Source organism: Salmo trutta, chromosome 15, assembly GCF_901001165.1.
Source record: "Salmo trutta chromosome 15, fSalTru1.1, whole genome shotgun sequence".
NCBI lineage: Eukaryota > Metazoa > Chordata > Actinopteri > Salmoniformes > Salmonidae > Salmo > Salmo trutta.
Window position 1 is genome coordinate 1,857,477 of NC_042971.1, and position 26,692 is coordinate 1,884,168.

Here is a 26,692-nt window from a genome sequence, read left to right on the forward strand (position 1 = left end):
TGAGAACAAGTTCTCATTTACAACTGCGACCTGGCCAAGATAAAGCAAAGCAGTGTGACACAAACAACACAGAGTTACACATGGAATAAATGTCACGTCCTGACCAGTAAAAGGGGTTATTTGTTATTGTAGTTTGGTCAGGACGTGGCAGGGGGGTGTTTGTTTTGTGTGTTTCGGGGCTTTGATGTATGTTCTATATTTTCTATTTCTATGTTTATTCTAGGTTTCTCTTTCTATGTTGTGTTTTTTCAATGACGTCCAATTAGAGGCAGCTGGTGGTTGTGAGTGAAGGATACTTTGTTGCAGAGTTGTATGGCATTGAAGGTCGTTTGGAGGTTTGTTAACACAGTGTCCAAAGAAGGGCCAGATGTATACAGAATTGTGTCGTCTGCGTAGAGGTGGATCAGAGACTCACCAGCAGCAAGAGCGACATCATTGATGTATATAGAGAAAAGAGTTGGCCCGAGAATTGAACCCTGTGGCACCCCCATAGAGACCGCCAGAGGTCCGGACAACAGGCCCTCCGATTTCACACACTGAACTCTATCTGAGAAGTAGTTGGTGAACCAGGCGAGGCAATCATTTGAGAAACCGAGGCTGTTGAGTCTGCCGATAAGAATGCGGTGATTGACAGAGTCGAAAGCCTTGGACAGGTCGATGAAGACGGCTGCACAGTATTGTCTTTTATCAATGGCGGTTATGATATCGTTCAGGACCTTGAGCGTGGCTGAGGTGAACCCATGACCAGCTCTGAAACCAGATTGCATAGCGGAGAAGGTACGGTGGGATTCGAGATGGTCGGTGATCTGTTTATTAACTTTGCTTTCGAAGACTTTAGAAAGGCAGGGAAGGATAGATATAGGTCTTTAACAGTTTGGGTCTAGAGTGTCACCCCCTTTGAAGAGGGGGATGACCGCGGCAGCTTTCCAGTCTTTAGCGATCTCAGATGATACGAAAGAGAGGTTGGACAGGCTAGTTATGTAGTTGTGTTTTCATGTTTTGAATGTTGTATTGTAGTAGGCCTAACCCTCACCAATTATTCTGGTGATGGAGAGAGACACCAGACAAGACACAGAGACAGCAACAGACGACACAGAGAAAGTGATGGAGAGAGGCAGAGGAGGGGAGTGTACAGTAGACTGTATTACTTACTGCTGCTATAGGGATTCTAATTACTGCACTGTTTGTGAGTCTGTATGTATGTATGTGTGAGAGAGAGAGAGAGAGAGAGAGAGAGAGAGAGAGAGAGAGAGAGAGAGAGAGAGAGAGAGAGAGAGAGAGAGAGAGAGAGAGAGAGAGAGAGAGAGAGAGAGAGAGAGAGAGAGAGAGAGAGAGAGAGAGAGAGAGAGAGAGAGAGAGAGAGAGAGAGAGAGAGAGAGAGAGAGAGAGAGAGAGAGAGAGAGAGAGAGAGAGAGAGAGAGAGAGAGAGAGAGAGTGTTTAGGTACTGTGGGATTCTTTAATCAGTTTGGCTCATTAGACAGGTCAGAGTCTATGTTTGAAGTTCTTGAATGATTTTTGGCAATACACTGGTGTTGTATTCATGGTTTTAGCTGTTGAAATTCCGTCCCGGACCCCCCTACTGGCTATGGGCTAAGCCACCAATGTCTTCACATCCTAGGGGAGAGAGGAGCTGCTACCCCTGGGGAGAGAGGAGCTGCTACCCCTGGGGAGAGAGGAGCTGCTACCCCTGGGGAGAGAGGAGCTGCTACCCCTGGGGAGAGAGGAGCTGCTACCCCTGGGGAGAGAGGAGCTGCTACCCCCTGGGGAGAGAGGAGCTGTTTCCCCTGGGGAGAGAGGAGCTGCTACCCCTGGGGAGAGAGGAGCTGCTACCCCTGGGAGAGAGGAGCTGCTACCCCTGGGGAGAGAGGAGCTGCTACCCTGGGGAGAGAGGAGCTGCTACCCCTGGGGAGAGAGGAGCTGCTAACCCCTGGGGAGAGAGAGGAGCTGCCACCCCTGGGGAGAGAGAGGAGCTGCTACCCCTGGGGAGAGAGGAGCTGCTACCCCTGGGGAGAGAGGAGCTGCTACCCCTGGGGAGAGAGGAGCTGCGACCCCTGGGGAGAGAGGAGCTGCTACCCCTGGGGAGAGAGGAGCTGCTACCCCTGGGGAGAGAGGAGCTGCTACCCCTGGGGAGAGAGGAGCTGCTACCAGGAGAGACTGTGACCCTGCTTGGGAAGAGTTAACGATTGGTGATTGTTGGGGCACGTTTGGCAGGAACTTCAGTGATGAAGACTGCTGCACTTGCTGATGTTTCACATTATGCCATGGCCGTCTCAGTCACCAGGTCTCAACACAATAGAACACCACCATCCCTCCAATAGACTTCCAGACAGGTGTAGAATGTTTGCCAAGGCACATTGTAAGAGCTGTAAAGAGAGAGGCACTCGGAGAGAGAACAGGCAGAACCTGATATGTAAATGAGCAGAGCAAACGAAAGTAACTTTCGACGACCGAATGATCATTCAGACTCTGTTTCTATTGAGAGATAAAAGGTAAGACGACGATTGTCGTGTGTATTAATATAGTTGATGATATTGTCGTGTGTATTCATATAGTTGATGATATTGTTGTGTGTATTCATATAGTTGATGATATTGTTATGTGTATTCATATAGTTGATGATATTGTTGTGTGTATTCATATAGTTGATGATATTGTTGTGTGTATTAATATAGTTGGTGATATTGTTGTGTGTATTAATATAGTTGGTGATATTGTTATGTGTATTCATATAGTTGATGATATTGTTGTGTGTATTCATATAGTTGATGATATTTTTGGTGGACAGTGTTATAATAGTCCTACTCTCCTTAAAATGTTTTCGATATAAATTAGATGCGTGGGGTGAATTCGTTCTGTGCCCATCTGTGTGCCCCAGGGTGATCGCTCCTACACTATCTACAATCTAAAAGGGTTCTTTGGCTGTCCCCATAGGAGAACCCTTTGTAGAACCCTTTTTGGTACTAGGTAGAACACTTTTGGGTTCCGTGAAGAACCCTTTCCACCGAGGGTTCTACATGGAAGCCAGAAGGGTTCTACCTGGAACCCAAAAGCGTTCTCCTATGGGGACGGCCGGAGGACCCGTTTGGAACCCTTTATTCTAAGAGTGTACTGTATCATAGGTCTATAGATTTGTCTTCTCAAAACAGGCTTAAAACACAACAAGCAACAAACAAACATGTTCTCTTTATAATCTACAGTTAACTCTTTTCACTCAGGAAGGTATGTTGTGTGAAAGAGAGACAAATAAATATTGTTAGAGAGCCTAACAACAACTTACACTTCCTAAAAAACAGTTTGTGTGTATTCATTAGTGCCCACCGTAACAAAATGTTTGGCAACAGAAACCGTTTAGGTAACGTTGTACAGTGTTTGGAGTAAACTGTTTCTGTCACATGTCAAAACTGTTGGCTGTGGAGGAAACTAATGAATACATCCCAGATTGTAGCCTACGACTCGGCATGTTGATACCTGATGCTGAAACCTGAACGTAGCCTGAGGGGTATACTATGATGCAAGCTAGATATACTGGTTTTCTAAAGTTAGCCAGCTTCAGTTAGCTTCACATTCCAGCTCAGGCCTCATCCATCAGAATATACAGAGTGCTAGTCATCAGGAAGTTGCTCTCTCAGCAGAACAAAAAATATCTCAATGACTTGACATGTTCTGGTTGTGAGCCTTTTCACAAGTTTTACATTTGCAGGAAATTTCTTCTGCAGTGGGGGGTGATCAAATTAAGATATTTTATCTGTACACATCATTATACATGGTGATATGTTGCTGCAAGTGATAGACACCATTTAGAGACAGAATACAGACAGAAGAGTTTACACAATGTTTCCATACAACTTTATACACAACTAGGTAGAGTGAGCATAGAGCTATAAGAGAATGAACAGTGGATATACACATATACAGTAGAGTGGATATACAGTTGATATAGAGTACAGTGGATATACAGTTGATAAACAGTACAGTGGATATACTGTTGATATACAGTACAGTGGATATACAGTTGATATACAGTAGAGTGGATATACAGTTGATATACAGTACAGTGGATATACAGTTGATATACAGTAGAGTGGATATACAGTTGATATACAGTACAGTGGCTATACAGTTGATAAACAGTACAGTGGCTATACAGTTGATAAACAGTACAGTGGATATACAGTTGCTATACAGTACAGTGGATATACAGTTGATATACAGTACAGTGGATATACAGTTGATAAACAGTGGATGTCCACATTTACAGTATCAGTATAAATATATCTAAGAGAGATGAACAGAGAGCTAATGCAGTATAGTTCAGTTATTTAGTGTACAGTTCAGAGATGGCTTGATGTGGTGTGCAGCGTAGACTTCCTTGTCCTTTAGTCTCTATGGGCCAGGTGGCGAGTTGGTGAGGGCCACAGCATAGTCCTTTAGTCTCTATGGGCCAGATGGCCAGTTGGTGAGGGCCACAGCATAGTCCTTTAGTCTCTATGGGCCAGGTGGCCAGTTGGTGAGGGCCACAGCATAGTCCTTTCGTCTCTATGGGCCAGGTGGCGAGTTGGTGAGGGCCACAGCATAGTCCTTTAGTCTCTATGGGCCAGATGGCCAGTTGGTGAGGGCCACAGCATAGTCCTTTAGTCTCTATGGGCCAGGTGGCCAGTTGGTGAGGGCCACAGCATAGTCCTTTAGTCTCTATGGGCCAGGTGGCGAGGGCCACAGCATAGTCCTTTCGTCTCTATGGGCCAGGTGGCGAGTTGGTGAGGGCCACAGCATAGTCCTTTAGTCTCTATGGGCCAGATGGCCAGTTGGTGAGGGCCACAGCATAGTCCTTTAGTCTCTATGGGCCAGGTGGCCAGTTGGTGAGGGCCACAGCATAGTCCTTTAGTCTCTATGGGCCAGGTGGCGAGTTGGAGAGGGCCACATCATGGGGAAAGAAAAATATGATCACCCTGTTGCAGGAAAACTAAAATGTGTCGTGTATTTGAGTGTATTTAAGCTTTAGAAAAAATTTCTGAAGATGATAAATTCCACTTTTCCATTTTAAAATTATTAATTAATTATAATTCACAAATTAATTCACATTTCCTGTTGCTAAAGGATTATTTTCCTGCTGTAGCAAACTGGCTCAAATTAAGATCCAACATCTGTAGCAATATACCTCTCTCAAATGTATATGGTTATATCAGGATATATATACCTCTCTCTAATGTATATGACTATATCAGGATATATATACCTCTCATGTATATGACTATATCAGGATATATAAACCTCTCTCTAATGTATATTGCTCTATCAGGATATATAAACCTCTCTCTAATGTATATGGTTATATCAGGATATATATACTTCTCTAATGTATATGGTTATATCAGGATATATATACCTCTCTAATGTATATGGTTATATCAGGATATATATACCTCTCTCTAATGTATATGGTTATATCAGGATATATTTACCTCTCTCTAATGTATATGGTTATATCAGGATATATATACCTCTCTCTAATGTATACGACTATATCAGGATATATATACCTCTCTCTAATGTATATGGTTATATCAGGATTCACTTTTGACCATTTGACATCTTGTATTTACTGTTGTTTAGGCTGGTTGAATGAGTTGCCTATGAAATATACTTAATCTGCAAGAAAACAGGCGGCTGCACCAGTGACTGTAAGTTATGTGATTTCCTCATATGAAATTAAAAATATGTTTGTAGCCTACGCAGTTACACAATGGCTGTTGAAACTGTGGAACATATTATCTCGGTAACATTAAATAAATGTGTTTATATGTAGGAAAGACGGGCAGACTCTCGTACTGTTGGTCTAGGCTACCGACAAACTATGATAAGGTTAGGTCGACGTCAGACATTCAATAGTCAGAGTAGGTTTGAGCTATGATCACTTATCATGATGACAAACCTGATGTTCTCTGTGAACTGATCTGATCTGATCTGATCTAAACTGGTCATCTATGATGTGTAGGTTATATACAGTACATTCTCTGTCCTGCTACTGGTAGGACTATAACATCATGTTGATCTGAACAGGTTTAGACTGGTCATCTATGATATGTAGGTTATATACAGTACATTCTCTGTCCTGCTACTGGTAGGACTATAACATTATGTTGATCTGAACAGGTTTAGACTGGTCATCTATGATATGTAGGTTATATACAGTACATTCTCTGTCCTGCTACTGGTAGGACTATAACATTATGTTGATCTGAACAGGTTTAGACTGGTCATCTATGATATGTAGGTTATATACAGTACATTCTCTGTCCTGCTACTGGTAGGACTATAACATTATGTTGATCTGAACAGGTTTAGGCTGGTCATCTATGATATGTAGGTTATATACAGTACATTCTCTGTCCTGCTACTGGTAGGACTATAACATTATGTTGATCTGAACAGGTTTAGACTGGTCATCTATGATATGTAGGTTATATACAGTACATTCTCTGTCCTGCTACTGGTAGGACTATAACATTATGTTGATCTGAACAGGTTTAGACTGGTCATCTATGATATGTAGGTTATATACAGTACATTCTCTGTCCTGCTACTGGTAGGACTATAACATTATGTTGATCTGAACAGGTTTAGACTGGTCATCTATGATATGTAGGTTATATACAGTACATTCTCTGTCCTGCTACTGGTAGGACTATAACATTATGTTGATCTGAACAGGTTTAGGCTGGTCATCTATGTAGGTTATATACAGTACATTCTCTGTCCTGCTACTGGTAGGACTATAACATTATGTTGATCTGAACATGTTTAGACTGGTCATCTATGATATGTAGGTTATATACAGTACATTCTCTGTCCTGCTACTGGTAGGACTATAACATTATGTTGATCTGAACAGGTTTAGACTGGTCATCTATGATATGTAGGCTATAGCTGAGGTATAGACCTTGATCTGCATATCACTAACAAACTGCTATTATAAATTATAACCTAGCCTACTTTACATGATTTAACATCTCTTACTTGATGCATAAAACATTTCTGAATAGATCAAAGATTTCCCCCTCAGATAAATCATGTCCGTTTTAGCCCTTCTGTCTACATTCTCAGATACATTTAGGAAATAACAGATTGAAAGACAATAAATTGCCTACTGTTAGTGAATACAAATAAGTGTGAGACATGGCCTTGTGTTGCTGTACTGTCTATAACTACCTTAACAAACAATGACTTATTATTATTATTATTATTATTGTTGCTGTACTGTCTATAACTACCTTAACAGTGACTTATTATTATTATTATTATTATTATTGTTATTGTTGCTGTACTGTCTATAACTACCTTAACAAACAGTGACTTATTATTATTATTATTATTGTTGCTGTACTGTCTAGAACTACCTTAACAAACAGTGACTTATTATTATTATTGTTATTGTTATTATTGTTGTTGTTGTTCTGTCTATAACTACCTTAACAAACAGTGACTTATTATTATTATTGACAGTTACCATGGAGATGAAATGTCACAACAACGTGTTCATGTGATGCTTTTAATCACCTGACTGTTTTTATGTCTGTTAGTAAATGTTTTATTTCTCAAAGAGATAATGAATAAATGAGAACAATTGACATTCAAGAACTAGTTGTCACTGTGGTAACCACAACCAACATGCTGGATCTCTGTTTAGTTGTCACTGTGTTGACCACAACCAACATGCTGAATCTCTGTTTAGTTGTCACTGTGTTAACCACAACCAACATGTTGGATCTCTGTTTAGGGGCCAGTTCTCTAAAATGAGTGTCTCTGGGGAGAGAGAGGAGGGGGGTCCTGCCTCTAAAACGCATCTCTCTGGGGGACATGACACCAAAGCTAAGAGGTAAGATGACAATTTTATGAAGAATTTATTATGTTTATTTCCAAAATAAATATCTATCTTAAGATGAATGCACTTACTGTAAATCTCTCTGGATAAGAGCATCTACTAAATCAGGGATTCTCAATCCGGGGTCTGTGGAGGTACTGCAGGGGCTCCACGGCACCCTGACTGTACTCGTTGCAATGTAAGACATTTGATAGAATTTTCACATGACACGACCACTTTGCCTACTCTTAATTATTGCCTAATATAATGGAATGCATATTTTCTTTACCAATTCTGATCGTTCTTACAAGCAGAAATTTGACAATATTACCGTTATATCAACACACTCTTCACACCCGTTTAACAACTCTGAATAGCTTTAGCATAGTAGGCATCAAGTCCCTTGACAATAATGTTGCCTACAACGTTGCAACAATGTTCATTTTCATCGAACACAGATTACGCCCGAGATGCCTTCAATTTGCCTAATTTATAGCCATGCCCAATTTAGGATTATTTTTTAACAACGTGATGTTGCGCTCCAAAGGGATAACTTGAAATAACATGATGTAGATAATTAAATAATCAAAAGAAAAACGTGTTTATTTAACACTCTTAGAAAAGAAGGTTCCTTATAGAACCAAAAAGGCTTCTATCACTTCCTTAATATATGGAATTACTAAAAGTTATATATATTTGGGTTCAGTGAAGAAGAACCTCTAGAGTTCTGATCAATGAAAGGTGAATGTTTTGAGGATGTGAACCCAGCAGCCCTCCAGTGGTCAGATCAATTCCTCCTGTTTTTACCAGCGCCCGGCCCGGGATATAAACCAGCCACCTTTCAGCCACAGGTCCAAGTCCTGCTACAGCTCCAACTCCTTAGCCGCTGGGCGAAAACCTGAGTTAATCTTCAGAAATAAGCATAAATGAATCTGCCAAAATGAAGAAAAAATGCTTTGGAGACATACATGGTATCACTTGTTATACATAAGTATTATACATAAATCATTGCCAAAAGCACAAGACATATATTATTAATGGATTAATCATATAGAAATATAAAACATTATTTTTAACTACTACAAAGCAATTACATGTGGCTCAGGAACCACTGACTCACTGCATTATTCTATAGTATTATCAAGACACCTGCTGTTAACTCTTAACTACTTAGGACAGCTCACGAGGTGTCCTAAATATCTGCCGACTAGGTGGGACTAGAGACTTCATGCATAGCTTTAATTTATACCCAGAAGTGTAAAATGTCTTTATTCTCAGCACTTATTCGACCAATTTTCTTCTCTGAGACGCTTTGTGGATATGGGCCCAGATCTCAAAATATTGTTATAAAAAACTTATGATGTTTGTTTTACATAATAATAAAAAAATAATATTACTAATGTAACCTACTGTAAAGACTGGGTTTAGTTGATTGTGTTGCACTGCTCATGTCCGCGTTCTGGACCTTCCCGCGTCCCCGTACAGAACTGTCCGCGTCCCCGTACAGAACTGTCCGCGTCCCCGTACAGAACTGTCCGCGTCCACGTACAGAACTGTCCGCGTCCACGTACAGAACTATCCGCGTCCCCGTACAGAACTGTCCGCGTCCACGTACAGAACTGTCCGCGTCCACGTACAGAACTGTCCGCGTCCACGTACATTGTGGCGCCAAGCATATTGTCCGGTTACGCGCAGAGTGGGCTGAGGTGATTTTGGGGAATAACGACTGAGTTTGTTACAGTGTTGAAACGCTGAAGTTTATTATTCAATTATCTTTTTGCGTTACGGTCAGGGACAGTATGAGTGTAGCCAGATCCTTTTCACTCTCTATCCTCGTTTCATTTTGTGTTTCACCGGATTCGTCATCGAGACGAGGGACAGACGAACGACCTGCTAGCTAGCCTAGCTAGTCGGTACAGCTAGGTAAGCTAGCTAGTTACTAATTAGTAGCATCGTAGTTCTCCTTCTCTCTCGTTGACGGATGCTGGCTACCTCTGTCCGGTTCTCCTCTCTTCACTAGATGGACGGTCACTTTAGTGTTTAACCCCTCTGTGTCCAAGGACCAAACTTTTGAATATTATTTTCGGGGCTCCTCAGTAGGCTGGACACATTGGGTTTATTTTAATTCTCAGCTGCCTCACCAATGTCTGTAAGTAAATTAATAACTTTTAATTGCTAAATATTTCCAATAGATGGCAGCATAAGACCACGAAGCATCAGTTATAGGCTACAAGCAGCAATATGATTGACATAAAATAACAACCACAGACTATATGTCCCATGATTTTCTGAAATGGTCACTCATTACTTTAGTTAGTTATATATCTCATATTAGGGCTGTGTTGCTTTAGGGAGAGAAACAAAAATAGTGAGGTATTGAATAGTGAGGTATTGAATAGTGAGGTGTAAATAGTGAGGTGTAAATAGTGAGGTGTAAATAGTGAGGTATTGAATAGTGAGGAATACCTGGGATAGGATAAAGTAATCCTTCTACCCCCCCCCCTTTTAAAGGATTTAGATGCACTATTGTAAAGTGTTTGTTCTACTGGATATTATAGGTGAATCCACCAATTTGTAAGTCGCTCTGGATAAGAGCGTCTGCTAAATGACTTAAATGTAAATGTAAATGTAAATGTATTGAATAGTGAGGTATTGAATAGTGAGGTGTAAATAGTGAGGTGTAAATAGTGAGGTATTGAATAGTGAGGTGTAAATAGTGAGGTATTGAATAGTGAGGTATTGAATAGTGAGGTGTAAATAGTGAGGTGTAAATAGTGAGGTATTGAATAGTGAGGTGTAAATAGTGAGGTATTGAATAGTGAGGTGTAAATAGTGAGGTATTGAATAGTGAGGTGTAAATAGTGAGGTATTGAATAGTGAGGTGTAAATAGTGAGGTATTGAATAGTGAGGTATTGAATAGTGAGGTGTAAATAGTGAGGTGTAAATAGTGAGGTATTGAATAGTGAGGTATTGAATAGTGAGGTATTGAATAGTGAGGTGTAAATAGTGAGGTATTGAATAGTGAGGTGTAAATAGTGAGGTATTGAATAGTGAGGTGTAAATAGTGAGGTATTGAATAGTGAGGTATTGAATAGTGAGGTATTGAATAGTGAGGTATTGAATAGTGAGGTGTAAATAGTGAGGTATTGAATAGTGAGGTATAAATAGTGAGGTATTGAATAGTGAGGTATTGAATAGTGAGGTATTGAATAGTGAGGTATTGAATAGTGAGGTATTGAATAGTGAGGTATTGAATAGTGAGGTATTGAATAGTGAGGTATTGAATAGTGAGGTGTAAATAGTGAGGTATTGAATAGTGAGGTGTTGAATAGTGAGGTGTAAATAGTGAGGTATTGAATAGTGAGGTATTGAATAGTGAGGTGTAAATAGTGAGGTATTGAATAGTGAGGTATAAATAGTGAGGTATTGAATAGTGAGGTATTGAATAGTGAGGTATTGAATAGTGAGGTATTGAATAGTGAGGTGTAAATAGTGAGGTATTGAATAGTGAGGTGTAAATAGTGAGGTATTGAATAGTGAGGTATTGAATAGTGAGGTGCAAATAGTGAGGTAAAAATAGTGAGGTATTGAATAGTGAGGTATTGAATAGTGAGGTATTGAATAGTGAGGTGTAAATAGTGAGGTATTGAATAGTGAGGTATTGAATAGTGAGGTGTAAATAGTGAGGTATTGAACCCCGGGTAGATAATCAGTAGTACATACATTGTAAAAAATCATGTTAATATCTGATATTGGGAGTAAACAACCTCGGAATAGAAAAGACAAGAGGGCGTCTTCCAGCCCACCAATAAATGACATCATTCAACCCTCCCGGTTAGTAAATTTACCTCGACATGCCCCTTGAGAAGGCGAGTGAGAGTGAAGTGAAGACACCAGCTGTTTAGCGGGGCTGAGTTGACTTCATGTGCGAGAAGGCAGAGCAGGTGGATGCTGGTTGATGAATGTACTGGGAAAATACGTTTTTCTAGACCAGAGATGACTGAATTAATGTTCAGGAATGAAGTATAAAACATGAGCATAAAAACAGGTAATAATAAACATGAATCATCGTTATATTACTTCACAGTAATCTGTTACATGCTTTTTCAGTCCTTCCTCTTGCGGTAGCAGTGTGGAAAGGGACAGAAAGAAGCGCAGGGAGTGGTGGTGTATCCAGGGAGAAAACTAAACTAATATTCTGAAATATTATTAGTGGTCTTATGTTTCCATCTATTGGAATTATGTAGCAACTGCAGTAGTGCTGAAAAATGTGTTATTCCTTACTAAAGTAGTAATTACTCAGAATTGCAAAATATAACATTTTTTTGTTCCTTTTACCACTTATAATAAAATAAAATGTTTATAGCATAACAAACAATGAAACTGACATAAACCAAAAACACCAGACATTTAGTTAATTATATATATAAAACTATTTATTTAGATGGGTGACATTATCTGCTCTGTAGACAAAAGAAGAGCTCTCCAGTAGGTACCAAAATATTCAAAGGACATTTTCTCAAAAGTGAGGTTTCAAGTTTATCAACATTCAAAGCAGAATGACTTTCCCATTGTTCCTCAACTGTAGTGTATGATATACCATTTTCTAGCTCTGAGTGTCTACTTTTATCCAATGTAAAAAACACAATTTTGCTACATAAGATCGAAACGGTCGGTAACATTTGACAGTGAGGCAGATATATAGCATTTTGTAAAGAAATATGATTATGTGTCTTTGAAATGATACCATGAAGTGATAGATTTTAAACAAATACATGTCTGTCATTGAACAACACCATGCCATGATTAGATAGGGAAAAACCACACCTCTATAATCATTTCTTTAAACAATAAAAGCTAATTTACGAACATTTCTGAAAAGTGATATATAGCGTTTTGGAATAAAACTCTTCATATGTTTCCCATCTGAGATCAGAGTAGATGAGAGATGTAATGTTTGTCTCTGTTGTGTTGAAGCCCAATCAAGCAGAAGAGACCAGCCTCCCCTGTACCCAGCTGTGTGTCCATGAAGAGTGACCGGTCTATGAGGCATCCTATAGAGTTTAGAGAGGGAGACTTTTCTACTGAACAAAGGTAAGAAGAACTCATGGGTCATGGTCAGTGAGTTAAACACCACTGTCTCTAGTCATTTCTCCTCTCCCATTTTCACATTTCTTTTTGTTGTTTTCATAATTTTTCATAATCCATAGGCTAATCCTGTCCATTTTCATAGTCCTAAAACAATATTAAACAAACACAACAATCCCTCCCTGTGTCTGTCTGCATGGCTGTGTGTCTGTCTGTCTGTGTGTCTTTCTCTGTCTGTCTGTGTGTCTCTGTGTCTCTCTGTGTCTGTCTCTGTCTGTGTGTCTGTTTCTATCTGTGTGTCTGTGTGTCTGTCTCTGTCTGTCTGTGTGTCTGTGTGTCTGTCTGTCTGTCTGTCTGTCTGTGTCTGTCTCTTTGCCTGTCTCTATGCCTGTCTGTCTGTGTCTGTCTGTGTGTCTTTCGCTGTCTATGTGTCTGTCTCTGTCCGTCTGTGTGTCTGTCTATCTGTCTCTGTGTCTGTCTCTGTGGCTGTCTCTGTGTCTGTCTCTGTGTGTCTGTCTCTGTCTTTCTAATTTCTGCCTCTGTCTGTGTATTTCTCTTTGTGTTTCTCTCTGTGTCTGTCTCTGTGTCTGTCTGTGTGTTACGAATCCCTTTGGCCCTGCAGTCTAGGGGGGATGGCAACGAGACCCGTAACAGTGAGAACAAATAACCACAGACAACTACAATCTACCGTCAAACTCTATTGGTTTATTTCTAAACACACGGTAAAGGGGTGTGAGAAGAGGGGCTGAGCTGGACCCAAGGAAAGAAACAATAATCCCAAAACACCCCTAAACTAGACTAGCCTATTTCAATAACTAGCTAACTAACTAACCAAAAATACAGTGGGTGGTCCGCCCAGTTCTAACTAGGGTATTTAGACAACAATTTACCTACGGGTAGTGTATGCCCAAGGGCGACTTGTCTTGGTACCCTTTTTCCCACCATCAAACAAACAGTCATGCACCACAACAAAACAATACTCACAAGTCCTGTGTGGCTCAGTTGGTAGAGCATGGTGTTTGCAACGCCAGGGTTGTGGGTTCGATTCCCACGGGGGACCAGTACGGGAAAAAATGTATGAAATGCATTCACTACTGTAAGTCGCTCTGGATAAAAATGTAAAAATGTAAATGTAGGTACCGGACCACTGTGACATGTATGAGCAAAACAAATGAGCGATCTGCACACAGAGAGATTGAGCTCTAGAGAAAACCACTGACTGGGGTTTTAAACCAGGGAAAGGGATGTGATAGGGTAAAGGAGCAGGTGTCTTCTGATTACTGACTGATTGGGGAATGATGTTTGCCACCTGTGAGGGGAGAAGGAGAGAAAAGAAACATACATACAGGATACACACTATCTGTTTCTGTCTTTCTCTGTCTGTTTGTGTGTCTATGTGTCTTTCTAATTTCTGTCTGTGTGTCTTTCTCTGTCTGTCTGTGTCTGTCTCTGTCTCTGTCTCTCTGTTTGTCTGTCTGTCTGTCTGTGTCTCTGTCTGTCTCTCTTTGTCTGTATGTGTCTGTCTGTGTTTGTCTCTGTCTGCCTGTCCCGCTTTCTGTCTGTCTGTCTCTCTGTCTGTCTCTTTCTGTCTGTCTCTGACTGTCTGTCCCACTTTCTGTCTGTGTCTCTGTTTGTCTGTCTGTCTGTCTCTGTCTGTCTGTCTGTCTCTCTGTCTGTCTCTTTCTGTCTGTCTCTGACTTTCTGTCTATGTCTGTCTGTCTGTTTGTCTGTCCGTACTCACTCACTCCCTGGATGAGGAGATGTAATCTCATGTTTTGTCCACAGAAACCAACAGGAGAGATCAGAGTCAGAGATTCTCAGTGGTCAGTCTTCCCAGAGTCATCAAACAGACCTGGCCTCCATATTCAGTGTATGTGGTCCTGTTATGTACATTAGCTTTTGTTTTCCTCAAGTAAAGTTGATCTGTCAATTATTCATTAATGTGTTAATGAGAAACCATTTATTCTCTTGCTTAACTTATTTACATGATTTATTTCAGTTGCTTGAAGAGAATATTATTACATTTGTGAAGAACGAGCTGAAGATTTTCAAGAGGATTCTTAGTCCTGAACTCCCAGAAGGCTTTGAGAGTCAGAAGCAGGATGAGGAAGTGGTGGATGCTGAAGATGAGAAGCAGGAGAGCAGTGCCAGAGAGGGGGCTCTGAAGATCACACTGCACGTCCTGAGGAAAATGAACCAGAAGGAACTTGCTGATACACTGGAGAAATGTAAGATCTGTCTGCCTCATGTTGAATGCTGTTTTATAACATTTAAAAGCTGTAGCTAAAGTACAGCTAAAGTAGCTGTGTAACTCAATGATATTGTAGCAGCCTTAACACAACACCTAGTGACCTGATCAAGTAGCAGCAGGGATGTGTTGTGTTGATTAATTTAGAGAGAGAGAAAGAGACATCATTAATAATACCATCAATAATACCAATAATAATATAATCAGTCACACCAGTCTGTAATGCATTATGAAAACATTTACACATTTATACTGTCAGTTAAGAGAATAAATGATCATTTAAAACTTTATAACAGTCCTACAATACTGTAGGCATTAAAACAGACGTAATATTAATATCCTCTGTGTTATTTCTTCATTCAGATGAGCTTGCTGTGATTTGCCAACGTGAACTCAAATCTAATCTAAAGAAGAAGTTTCAATGTGTATTTGAGGGGATCGCTAAACAAGGAAACCAAACACTTCTCAATAAGATCTACACAGAGCTCTACATCACAGAGGGTGGAACAGGAGCGGTCAATAATGAACATGAGCTGAGACAGATTGAGACAACAACCAGGAAACAAGCAAGACCAGAGACTGCAATCAAATGTAACGACATCTTCAAACCCTTAACTGGACAAGACAAACTTATCAGAACTGTGCTGACAAAGGGAGTCGCTGGCATTGGAAAAACAGTCTCTGTGCAGAAGTTCATTCTGGACTGGGCTGAAGGAAAAGCAAATCAGGATGTTCAATTTGTGTTTTCATTCCCTTTCCGGGAGCTGAATTTGATGAAAGAGGAAAACACTTTCATTGAACTCCTGAGTCACTTCTCAATGGAAACCAAAGAATCAAGAATCTCCAACTACGACAAGTACAAAGTTGTGTTCATCTTTGATGGTCTGGATGAGTGCCGACTGCCCCTAGACTTCCAGAAGAACAAGATCTGTTGTGACGTCACAGAGTCAACCTCAGTGGATGTTCTGCTGACAAATCTCATCAAGGGAAATCTGCTTCCCTCTGCTCTCCTCTGGATAACTACCCGACCTGCAGCAGCCAATAAGATCCCTTCAGGGTGTGTTGACCAGGTGACAGAGGTACGAGGGTTCAATGACCCACAGAAGGAAGAGTACTTCAGGAAGAGATTCAGTGATGAGGACCTGGCCAACAGAATCATCTCACACATAAAGACATCAAGGAGCCTCCACATCATGTGCCACATTCCAGTCTTCTGTTGGATTTCTGCAACAGTCCTCGAACACATGCTGAAACATAAGAGAGAAGAGATGCCCAAGACTCTGACTGAGATGTACACACACCTTGTGGAGTTTTATACCAAACAGAAGAATGAAAAGTATCTTGGGAAAGAAGAGACAGGTCCACACTGGAATAAAAAGAGCATTCTGTCACTGGGAAAACTGGCTTTTCAACAGCTAGTGAAGGGCAATCTGATTTTCTATGAAGAAGACCTGAAAGAGGCTGGCATTGATGTCAGTGAAGCCTCGGTGTACTCAGGATTGTGCACACAGCTCTTTAAAGAGGAATGTGGGCTGTACCAAGACAAGGTGTACTGCTTTGTTCATCTGAGCATTCAGGAGTTTCTGGCTGCTGTATATGTGTTCCTCTCATTCATCAACAACAATGAGAATCTAATGGCCGAACCGCAATCAACGTCCAGGAACCTTTCTGCGCTGTTCAGAGACAAGCATAAAGTTACTGTCTACAAGAGTGCTGTGGATAAAGCTTTACAAAGTGAGACAGGAAACCTGGACCTTTTCCTCCGCTTCCTTCTGGGCCTTTCACTGGAGTCCAATCAGAAGCACTTACGAGGTCTTCTGACAAAGACAAGAAGCAGCTCACAGAGCCATGAAGAGACAGTCAAGTACATCAAGGAGAAGATCAGGGAGAATCCTTCTCCAGAGAGGTGCATCAATCTGTTCCACTGTCTGAATGAACTGAATGACCATTCTCTAGTGGAGGAGATCCAAAGCTTCCTGAGCTCAGGAAGTCTCTCAAAACCCAACCTGTCACCTGCACAGTGGTCAGCTCTGGTCTTTGTGTTGCTGACTTCAGAAAAGGAGCTGGATGTGTTTGACCTGAAGAAATACTCCAGATCAGAGGAAGGTCTTCTGAGGCTAGTGCCAGTGTTCAAAGCCTCCAGTGCATTTCTGTGAGTACATAAAATGACATATAAAAACTAATCATCAGGAAGAAATATTCAGGTTAAAGAAAAATATGTATTATAATATGTGTATAATATTATATTGAAAACATTGAATAAATGCATTGATTTTCACATTAGTATAACAATATGACCATACAACTCTAGGAGACAGAAGAAGAATCTATATGTTTTTTGGGAGAATTAACCAAATGCATCTGCCATTGTCCTTCTACACTAAATTAACAATGTGTTTGAAGTCATGATCTCTTTGTCTCCAAAGAATAGCAGTGTGGTTTTAATATGATTTGACTCTTTGCAGGCTGTCAGGCTGTGGAGTCACAGAGGAAGGCTGTGCTTCTCTGGTCTCAGCTCTGGAGTCAAACCCCTCACACCTGAGAGAGCTGGATCTGAGTAACAATGACCTGAAGGATTCAGGAGTGAAGCTGCTCTCTGCTGTACTGGGGAATCCCCACTGTAAACTGGAGACTCTGAGGTCAGTATTATCAGATATGAAAGTACTTTATGCATGTAGTTCTCCCATTTGAAAAAGTCGTAATTATTCAGACATATTACTTATAGTGTATTAAGGTAGTCATAAGTTTAGCATGTTGTCCCATATTCCATGCCTGCTGTCACGTTTCTCTAAGACAGAACCCAGAAGCAGACCAGGACAAGGTGAGTAAAATGAAGGTGCGTATTTATTGGTAGTCTGTGTAATTAACAGTAACAAGAACAAAACAACAAGACTAGCTCAGGAAACATGAGGCTGATACGCTGGCACAACATACTGTTCGTTGCTAACGATCCAGCAGGGAATGGATGTCAGCTCAGGGCTTATGAAGAGGTGATGATCAGGACCAGGTGTGCAGAAGGTTGATGAGATGCAGGTGCGGGTAATCACTAGGACTCCCGCCTAACTTCGTCGCCTGGCAACCAGATAGGTTTCTGAACGCACCCTTAGACACCAAACAAAAAACAGTCACATTAGTTATATAATATATATAGCTCAGGCAGAAACAGACTCAGGAAGCGATTCCTGACACCTGCAGTGATTACATCAAGCTTGTGATTCTACTAACAAAGATCATACCCCCTCTGTTATTGGTAATGGTGAGAGGTTACCATGTTTTGTTGTAGCCTCTGTTATTGGTAATGGTGAGAGGTTAGCATGTTTTGTTGTAGCCTCTGTTATTGGTAATGGTGAGAGGTTAGCATGTTTTGTTGTAGCCTCTGTTATTGGTAATGGTGAGAGGTTAGCATGTTTTGTTGTAGCCTCTGTTATTGGTAATGGTGAGAGGTTAGTATGTTTTGTTGTAGCCTCTGTTATTGGTAATGGTGAGAGGTTAGCATGTTTTGTTGTAGTCTCTGTTATTGGTAATGGTGAGAGGTTAGCATGTTTTGTTGTAGTCTCTGTTATTGGTAATGGTGAGAGGTTAGTATGTTTTGTTGTAGTCTTTGTTATTGGTAATGTTGAGAGGTTAGCATGTTTTGTTGTAGCCTCTCTTATTGGTAATGGTGAGAGGTTAACATGTTTTGTTGTAGTCTCTGTTATTGGTAATGGTGAGAGGTTAGCATGTTTTGTTGTAGCCTCTGTTATTGGTAATGGTGAGAGGTTAGCATGTTTTGCTGTAGCCTCTGTTATTGGTAATGGTGAGAGGTTAACATGTTTTGTTGTAGCCTCTGTTATTGATAATGGTGATAGGTTAGCATGTTTTGTTGTATCCTCTGTTATTGGTAATGGTGAGAGGTTAGCATGTTTTGTTGTAGCCTCTGTTATTGGTAATGGTGAGAGGTTAGTATGTTTTGTTGTAGCCTCTGTTATTGGTAGTGGTGAGAGGTTAGCATGTTTTGTTGTATCCTCTGTTATTGGTAATGGTGAGAGGTTAACATGTTTTGTTGTGGCCTCTGTAACTTTCTCACTCATTATGATTCATTCATGATTTTTCTTAATCATGGCATCATCAGAATTTCGTTTTTAATTGTGAAACACATACAGTTGAAGTCGGAAGTGTACATACACTTAGGTTGGAGTCATTAAAACGTGTTTTTGAACCTCTCCACAAATTTCTTGTTAACAAACTATAGTTTTGGCAAGTCGGTTAGGACATCTACTTTGTGCATGACACAAGTAATTTTTGAAACAATTGTTTACAGACAGATTATTTCACTTATAATTCACTGTATCACAATTCCAGTGGGTCAGAAGTTTACATACACTAAGTTGACTGTGCCTTTAAACAGCTTGGAAAATTTCAGAAAATGATGTCATGGCTTTAGAAGCATCTGATAGACTAATTGACATAATTTGGATGTATTTCAAGGCCTTCCTTCAAACTCAGTGCCTCTTTGCTTGACATCATGGGAAAATGAAAAGGAATCAGCCAAAATCTCAGAAAAAAATTGTAGACCTCCACAAGTCTGCTTCATCCTTGGGAACAATTTCCAAATGCCTGAAGGTAACACGTTCATCTGTTCAATCAATAGTACGCAAGTCTAAACACCATGGGACCACACAGCCGTCATACCATCCCAACTGTGAAGCACGGCGGTGGCAGCATCATGTTGTGGGGGTGCTTTGCTGCAGGAGGGACTGGTGCACTTCACAAAATAGATGGAATCATGAGGCAAGAAAATTGTGGATATATTGAAGCAACATCTCGAAACATCAGTCAGGAAGTTAAAGCTTGGTCACAAATGGGTCTTCCAAATGGACAATGACCCCAAGCACACTTCCAAAGTTGTGGCAAAATAGATTAAGGACAACAAAGTCAAGGTATTGGAGTTGCCATCACAAAAGCCTGACCTCAATCCTATAGAAAATTTGTGGCCAGAATTGAAAAAGCGTGTGCGAGCAAGGAGGCCTACAAACCTGACTCAGTTACACCAGCTCTGTCAGGAGGAATGGGCCAAAATTCACCCAACTTATTGTGGGAAGCTTGTGGAAGGCTACCCAAAACGTTTAACCCAAGTTAAACCATTTAAAGGCAATGCTACCAAATACTAATTGAGTGTATGTAAACTTCTGACCCACTGGGAATGCGATGAAAGAAATAAAAGCTGAAATAAATCATTCTCTCTACTATTATTCTGACATTTCACATTCTTAAAATAAAGTGGTGATCCTAACTGACCTAAGCCAGGGAATTTTTACTAGAATTAAATGTCAGGAATTGTAAAAATTGAGTTTAAATGCATTTGGCTAAGGTATATGTAAACTTCTGACTTCAACTGTATGTATTAAAATACCCTCAAATAAAAGGTGACATTATATACTGTCACCTCATATGAAACATTTGATCTGAAATCCAAAATGTTGGAGTATAGAGCCACATTTAAAATGTTATCTTCACTGTCAAAATAGATATGGTGTGGACTGTATACTCAATACAATCTAAATCTGATACCTCAATGTCTGTCTTTTGACTGATACTGCTTTTAAACTGGTCTGGTCAGTCTACTCAAATATTTGTCCTTTACATGTTTCTATCTGCAGGCAAAACTTTGATAATTTGTCATTTTTAATGATGATACATTCTTTTACGAATAGATATGGAAGGTTTCAGGACACTGATATCTGAATATGTTGAAAAATGATACTGCCACTATTTTCACCACCAAAGCATAGCAGTGTGATTTTAATATGATTTGACTGTTTGCAGGCTGTCAGGCTGTGGAGTCACAGAGGAAGGCTGTGATTCTCTGGCCTCAGCTCTGAGGTCAAACCCCTCACACCTGAGAGAGCTGGACCTGAGTAACAATGACCTGAAGGATTCAGGAGTGAAGCTGCTCTCTGCTGGACTGGGGAATCCCCACTGTAAACTGGAGACTCTGAGGTCAGTATTCCTGTAGTTGGTCAACAAGTGATAACTGTTCACCAGATCCACATGTGTTTACCAGACACACATAGTCCACCCCATATGTGTTTGGACAGTGAAGCTTACAGTTTTAAATGTGGTGCTATGCTCCAGCATTTTGGATTTGAGATAGAATGTTTCATATCAGGTGACAGTACAGAATGTCTCCTTTTATTTGAGGGTATTTTCATACATAGCTGTGTTACTGTTAAGAAAGGAAAGCACTTCATGTATTTAGTTCTCCCATTTGAAAAAGTTGTACATATTTGGACAAATTCACTTATATTGTATTAAAGTAGCCATACGTTTAGTATTTAGTCCCATGTTCCATGCCTGCAGTGATTACATCAAGCTTGTGATTCTACAAACTTGTTGAATTCATTTGCAGTTTGTCTTGGTTGTGTTTTGGATTATGTTTTTCCTAATAGAAACTGAATGGTGAATAATGTCCTGTCATTTTGGAGTCACTTCACTTGTATTGTCAGTAAGAATAGAAGATGTTTCTGAACACTTCTACATTCATGTGGATGCTACCATGATTATGAATAATCATGAATGAATCGTTAATGATGATGAATGAGAAAGTTACAGAGGCACAAAGATCAGACCCCCTCTGTTATTGGTGTTATTCTGTATACTTCTGGCCCTTCTTTGGACACTGTGTTAACCAACCTCCAGACGACCTTCAATGCCATACAACTCTCCTTCCGTGGCCTCCAACTGCTCTTAAATACAAGTAAAACTAAATGCTCTTCAACCGATCGCTGCCTGCACCTGCCCGCCTGTCCAGCATCACTACTCTGGACGGTTCTGACTTAGAATATGTGGACAACTACAAATACCTAGGTGTCTGGTTAGACTGTAAACTCTCCTTCCAGACTCACTATAAGCATCTCCAATCCAAAGTTAAATCTAGAATTGGCTTCCTATTTCGCAACAAAGCATCCTTCACTCATGCTGCCAAACATACCCTTATAAAACTGACCATCCTACCGATCCTCGACTTCGGCGATGTCATTTACAAAATAGCCTCCAATACCCTACTCAATAAATTGGATGCAGTCTATCACAGTGCCATCCGTTTTGTCACCAAAGCCCCATATACAGTGGGGGGAAAAAGTATTTGATCCCCTGCTGATTTTGTACGTTTGCCCACTGACAAAGAAAGGATCAGTCTATAATTTTAATGGTAGGTTTATTTGAACAGTGAGAGACAGAATAACAACAAAAACATCCAGAAAAACTCATGTCAGAAATGTTATAAATTGATTTGCATTTTAATGAGGGAAATAAGTATTTGACCCCCTCTCAATCAGAAAGATTTCTGTCTCCCAGGTGTCTATTATACAGGTAACGAGCTGAGATTAGGAGCACACTCTTAAAGGGAGAACCAAAGCCCCATATAGTACTACCCACCACTGCGACCTGTACGCTCTCGTTGTCTGGCCCTCGCTTCATACTCGTCGCCAAACCCACTGGCTCCAGGTCATCTACAAGACCCTGCTAGGTAAAGCCCCGCCTTATCTCCGCTCACTGGTCACCATAGCAGCACCCACCTGTAGCACGCGCTCCAGCAGGTATATCTCCCTGGTCACTCCCAAAGCCAATTCCTCCTTCGGCCGCCTCTTCTTCCAGTTCTCTGCTGCCAATGACTGGAACGAACTACAAAAATCTCTAAAACTGGAAACACTTATCTCCCTCACTAGCTTTAAGCACCAGCTGTCAGAGCAGCTCACAGATTACTGCACCTGTACATAGCCCATCTATAATTAAGCCCAACTACCTCTTCCCCTGCTGTATTTATTTATTTAGCTCCTTTGCACCCCATTATTTCTACTTTGCACTTTCTTCCACTGCATATCTACCATTCCAGTGTTTTACTTGCTATATTGTATTTACTTTGCCACCATGGCCTTTTTTTGCCTTTACCTCCCTTATTTCACTTCATTTGCTCACATTGTATATAGACTTATTTTTCTACTGTATTATTGACTGTATGTTTGTGTAATACCCTTGGTTGAACCAAGTATTGAGTTTATTTGTTATAATTAATTGGTATTATATTTAAAACATGATTGAATTGCTCCTAAACTGTAATGTTGTTAATGCATTATGCTTTTTGAAGTAATATTTATTTAATGTATAAGTGAATAGTTTGTTTTACTTTGAAGTTGAAGTTTTGACCAATAAGGTCGCTTGTTAAGTTGTGGCCAATGGGAGTTGACCTGGTTAACGGGAGGGAAAAAGACGTTGATGAAAGGATGGTCGTTTTACCTCAGGACGGTTGGTGAAGAAAAATTATAAAACAAGACGACAGAACTACAACAAAACCCATAGCTACTAAGACATGAAGGGAAATACATGTTTTATTTAATAAAAGAGTTGTTATAATTTAGTTAAAACTTAGTAAAGACTGAAGCTACCGTCTCGTCGTGGAGGTATTAGCCAGCCTAGAGGTTAGCCTAGCATCGTGTGACACCGGGAGATAATTGCTTGGGAAGCTTAACGAGTTCGTGTTGCCATGGGGATATCGGTTACTAAGGAGGACTGTCTGCATGGGTAGCTGTGCTGCCATGGGGATATAGGTTACTAAGGAGTACTGTCTACATGGGTAGCTGTGCTGCCTTGGACTTGGTGAGGAAACCTGCATGGAACTGCCATACTTCGCTGAGGGAATATCTACCAAGTCGTGAGTAACCACAATGTGAGGTGCTTAATTTGGACACGGGTTGTGCACGACTCATTGGGGTTTATTATTATTTTTATTTCTTTTAAAATAAAGGTGAAATAAATTAGTAATGGTGAGAGGTTAGCATGTTTTGTTGTATCCTCTGTTATTGGTAATGGTGAGAGGTTAGCATATTTTGTTGTAGCCTCTGTTATTGGTAATGGTGAGAGGTTAGCATGTTTTGTTGTAGCCTCTGTTATTGGTAATGGTGAGAGGTTAGCATGTTTTGTTGTAGCCTCTGTTATTGGTAATGGTGAGAGGTTAGCATGTTTTGTTGTAGCCTCTGTTATTGGTAATGGTGAGAGGTTAGCATGTTTTGTTGTAGCCTCTGTTATTGGTAATGGTGAGAGGTTAGCATGTTTTGTTGTAGTCTCTGTTATTGGTAATGGTGAGAGGTTAGCATGTTTTGTTGTAGCCTCTGTTATTGGTAATGGTGAGAGGTTAGCATGTTTTGTTGTAGCCTCTGTTATTGGTAATGGTGAGAGGTTAGCATGTTATGTTGCTGTCTCTGTTTTTGGTAATGGTGAGAGGTTAGCATGTTTTGTTGTAGCCTCTGTTATTGGTAATGGTGAGAGGTTAGCATGTTTTGTTGTAGCCTCTGTTATTGGTAATGGTGAGAGGTTATCATGTTTTGTTGTAGCCTCTGTTATTGGTAATGGTGAGAGGTTAGCATGTTTTGTTGTAGCCTCTGTAACTTTCTCTCTCATTATTATTCATGATTCATTCATGATTTGTATTAATCATGTTATCATCAGGATAAATTTAGTAGTGTTTAGAAACATGTTATCTACTCACTTAGACAGAATATTATCCAGTCATCATCCACCATTTTATTATTGGGCAAAACACAACCAAAACAAACTGCAAATGCGGCCAACTAGTTTACAACCAAACACTAATCTTTTGACTACTTTAAAACACTATAAATGAATTGGTCAGAAAACATATGACTTCTTTAAATAGGGGGACTAGATACATAAAGTGCTTTTCATTTTCTAAATGGTGAAACAGAAATGTATGAAAATATCCTCAAATAAAAGGTGACATTATATACTGTCACCTCATATGAAACATTTGATCTGAAATCCAAAATGTTGGAGTTTAGAGCCACATTTAAAATGTTATCTTCACTGTCAAAATAGATATGGTGTGGACTGTATACTCAATACAATCTAAATCTGATACCTCACTGTCTGTCTTTTGACTGGTCAGTCTACTCAAATATTTGTACTGTACATATTTCTCTACAAGTAATATGATCATTTAAAATAAAGATTCATTAATTGATGAATAGATTTGGCAGGTTTCAGGACACTGATTTATATAAACTGGTCTGGTCAGTCTTCTCAAATATTTGTACTATACATTTTTCTCTCTGCAGGCAAAACTTTGATAATTTATAGTTTATATTATGATACATTAAATTATGAATAGATATGAATAGATATGGAAGGTTTCAGGACACTGATGTATCTGAATATATTGAAGAAATATACTGCTACTTTTTTCACCACCAAAGAATAGCAGTGTGATTTTAATATGATTTGACTCTTTGCAGGCTGACAGGCTGTCTAGTCACAGAGGAAGGCTGTGCTTCTCTGGTCTCAGCTCTGAGGTCAAACCCCTCACACCTGAGAGAGCTGGACCTGAGCTACAATCACCCAGGAGACTCAGGAGTCAGACTGCTCTCTGCTGGACTGGAGGATCCACACTGCAGACTGGAGAAACTCAAGTATGTAGAGGGTTTACGTCAATGTTCATATCAGACATGTTTGACTTTTCAGGCTAGTTAAGACAAACATTCTGACCACCACTTGGACAAAGTTATATGCTGACTGTGTCCAGTGTGTGTGTCCAGTGTGTGTGTCCAGTGTGTGTGTCCAGTGTGTGTGTCCTGTGTGTGTGTCCAGTGTGTGTGTGTGTGTCCAAGTGTGAAACACACATACACACACACACAGGACATACACACACACAGGACATACACACAGGACATACACACAGGACATACACACAGGACATACACACAGGACATACACACAGGACATATACACAGGACATACACACAGGACATACACACAGGACATACACACACACACACACAGGACACACACACACACAGGACACACACACACACACACACACACACACACACACACAGGACACAGGACACACACACACACACAGGACACACAGGACACACACACACACACACAGGACACACAGGACAGACAGGACAGACACACAGGACACACACACAGGACACACACACAGGACACACACACACACACACAGAGGACACACACACACACACGACAAATACACACACAGGACACACACACACACACACAGGACACACACACACACACACACACAGGACACACACAGGACACACACACACACAGGACACACACAGGACACACACACACACAGGACACACACAGGACACACACACACACACACACACACAGAGGACACACACACACACACACAGGACAAATACACATAACACACACACAGGACACACACACACACACAGGACACACACACACACAGGACATACACGACACACACACAGCACACACACACACACAGGACACACACACAGGACACACACACAGGACACACGCACACACAGAGGACAAATACACACACACACACACACACACACACACACACACACACACACACACACACACAGGACAAATACACACACACACAGGACAAATACACACACACACACACACACACACACGACAAATACACACACA

At 40.5% G+C, this 26,692-nt stretch overlaps 2 protein-coding genes across 3 annotated transcripts in view; both read left to right on the top strand.

Moving 5' to 3' along the window:
- The first annotated feature begins 2,100 nt into the window (after nt 1-2,100).
- Nucleotides 2,101-26,692, top strand: part of LOC115149648 (tripartite motif-containing protein 16-like) — a 1,197,515-nt gene continuing 1,172,923 nt past the window's right edge. The window contains exons 1-3 of one of the 2 annotated variants that reach the window (XR_003866908.1): nt 2,101-2,490; nt 5,612-5,679; nt 7,776-7,914. The gene's annotated coding sequence lies outside the window, so the exon portion shown is untranslated. Of the gene's footprint in view, nt 2,491-5,611; nt 5,680-7,775; nt 7,915-26,692 lie in introns of those variants that run through there. The other variant, XM_029692595.1, reaches the window with a different exon arrangement.
- The window catches only part of LOC115149570 (NLR family CARD domain-containing protein 3-like), a gene marked incomplete at its 5' end in the record, with an annotated part of 22,288 nt that continues 10,552 nt past the window's right edge, over nt 14,957-26,692 (top strand). The window contains 4 exons of the mRNA XM_029692526.1: nt 14,957-15,176; nt 15,560-17,348; nt 17,662-17,835; nt 21,002-21,125. Coding sequence (XP_029548386.1) covers nt 14,957-15,176; nt 15,560-17,348; nt 17,662-17,835; nt 21,002-21,125 — 2,307 coding nt within the window. The remainder of the gene's footprint in view (nt 15,177-15,559; nt 17,349-17,661; nt 17,836-21,001; nt 21,126-26,692) is intronic.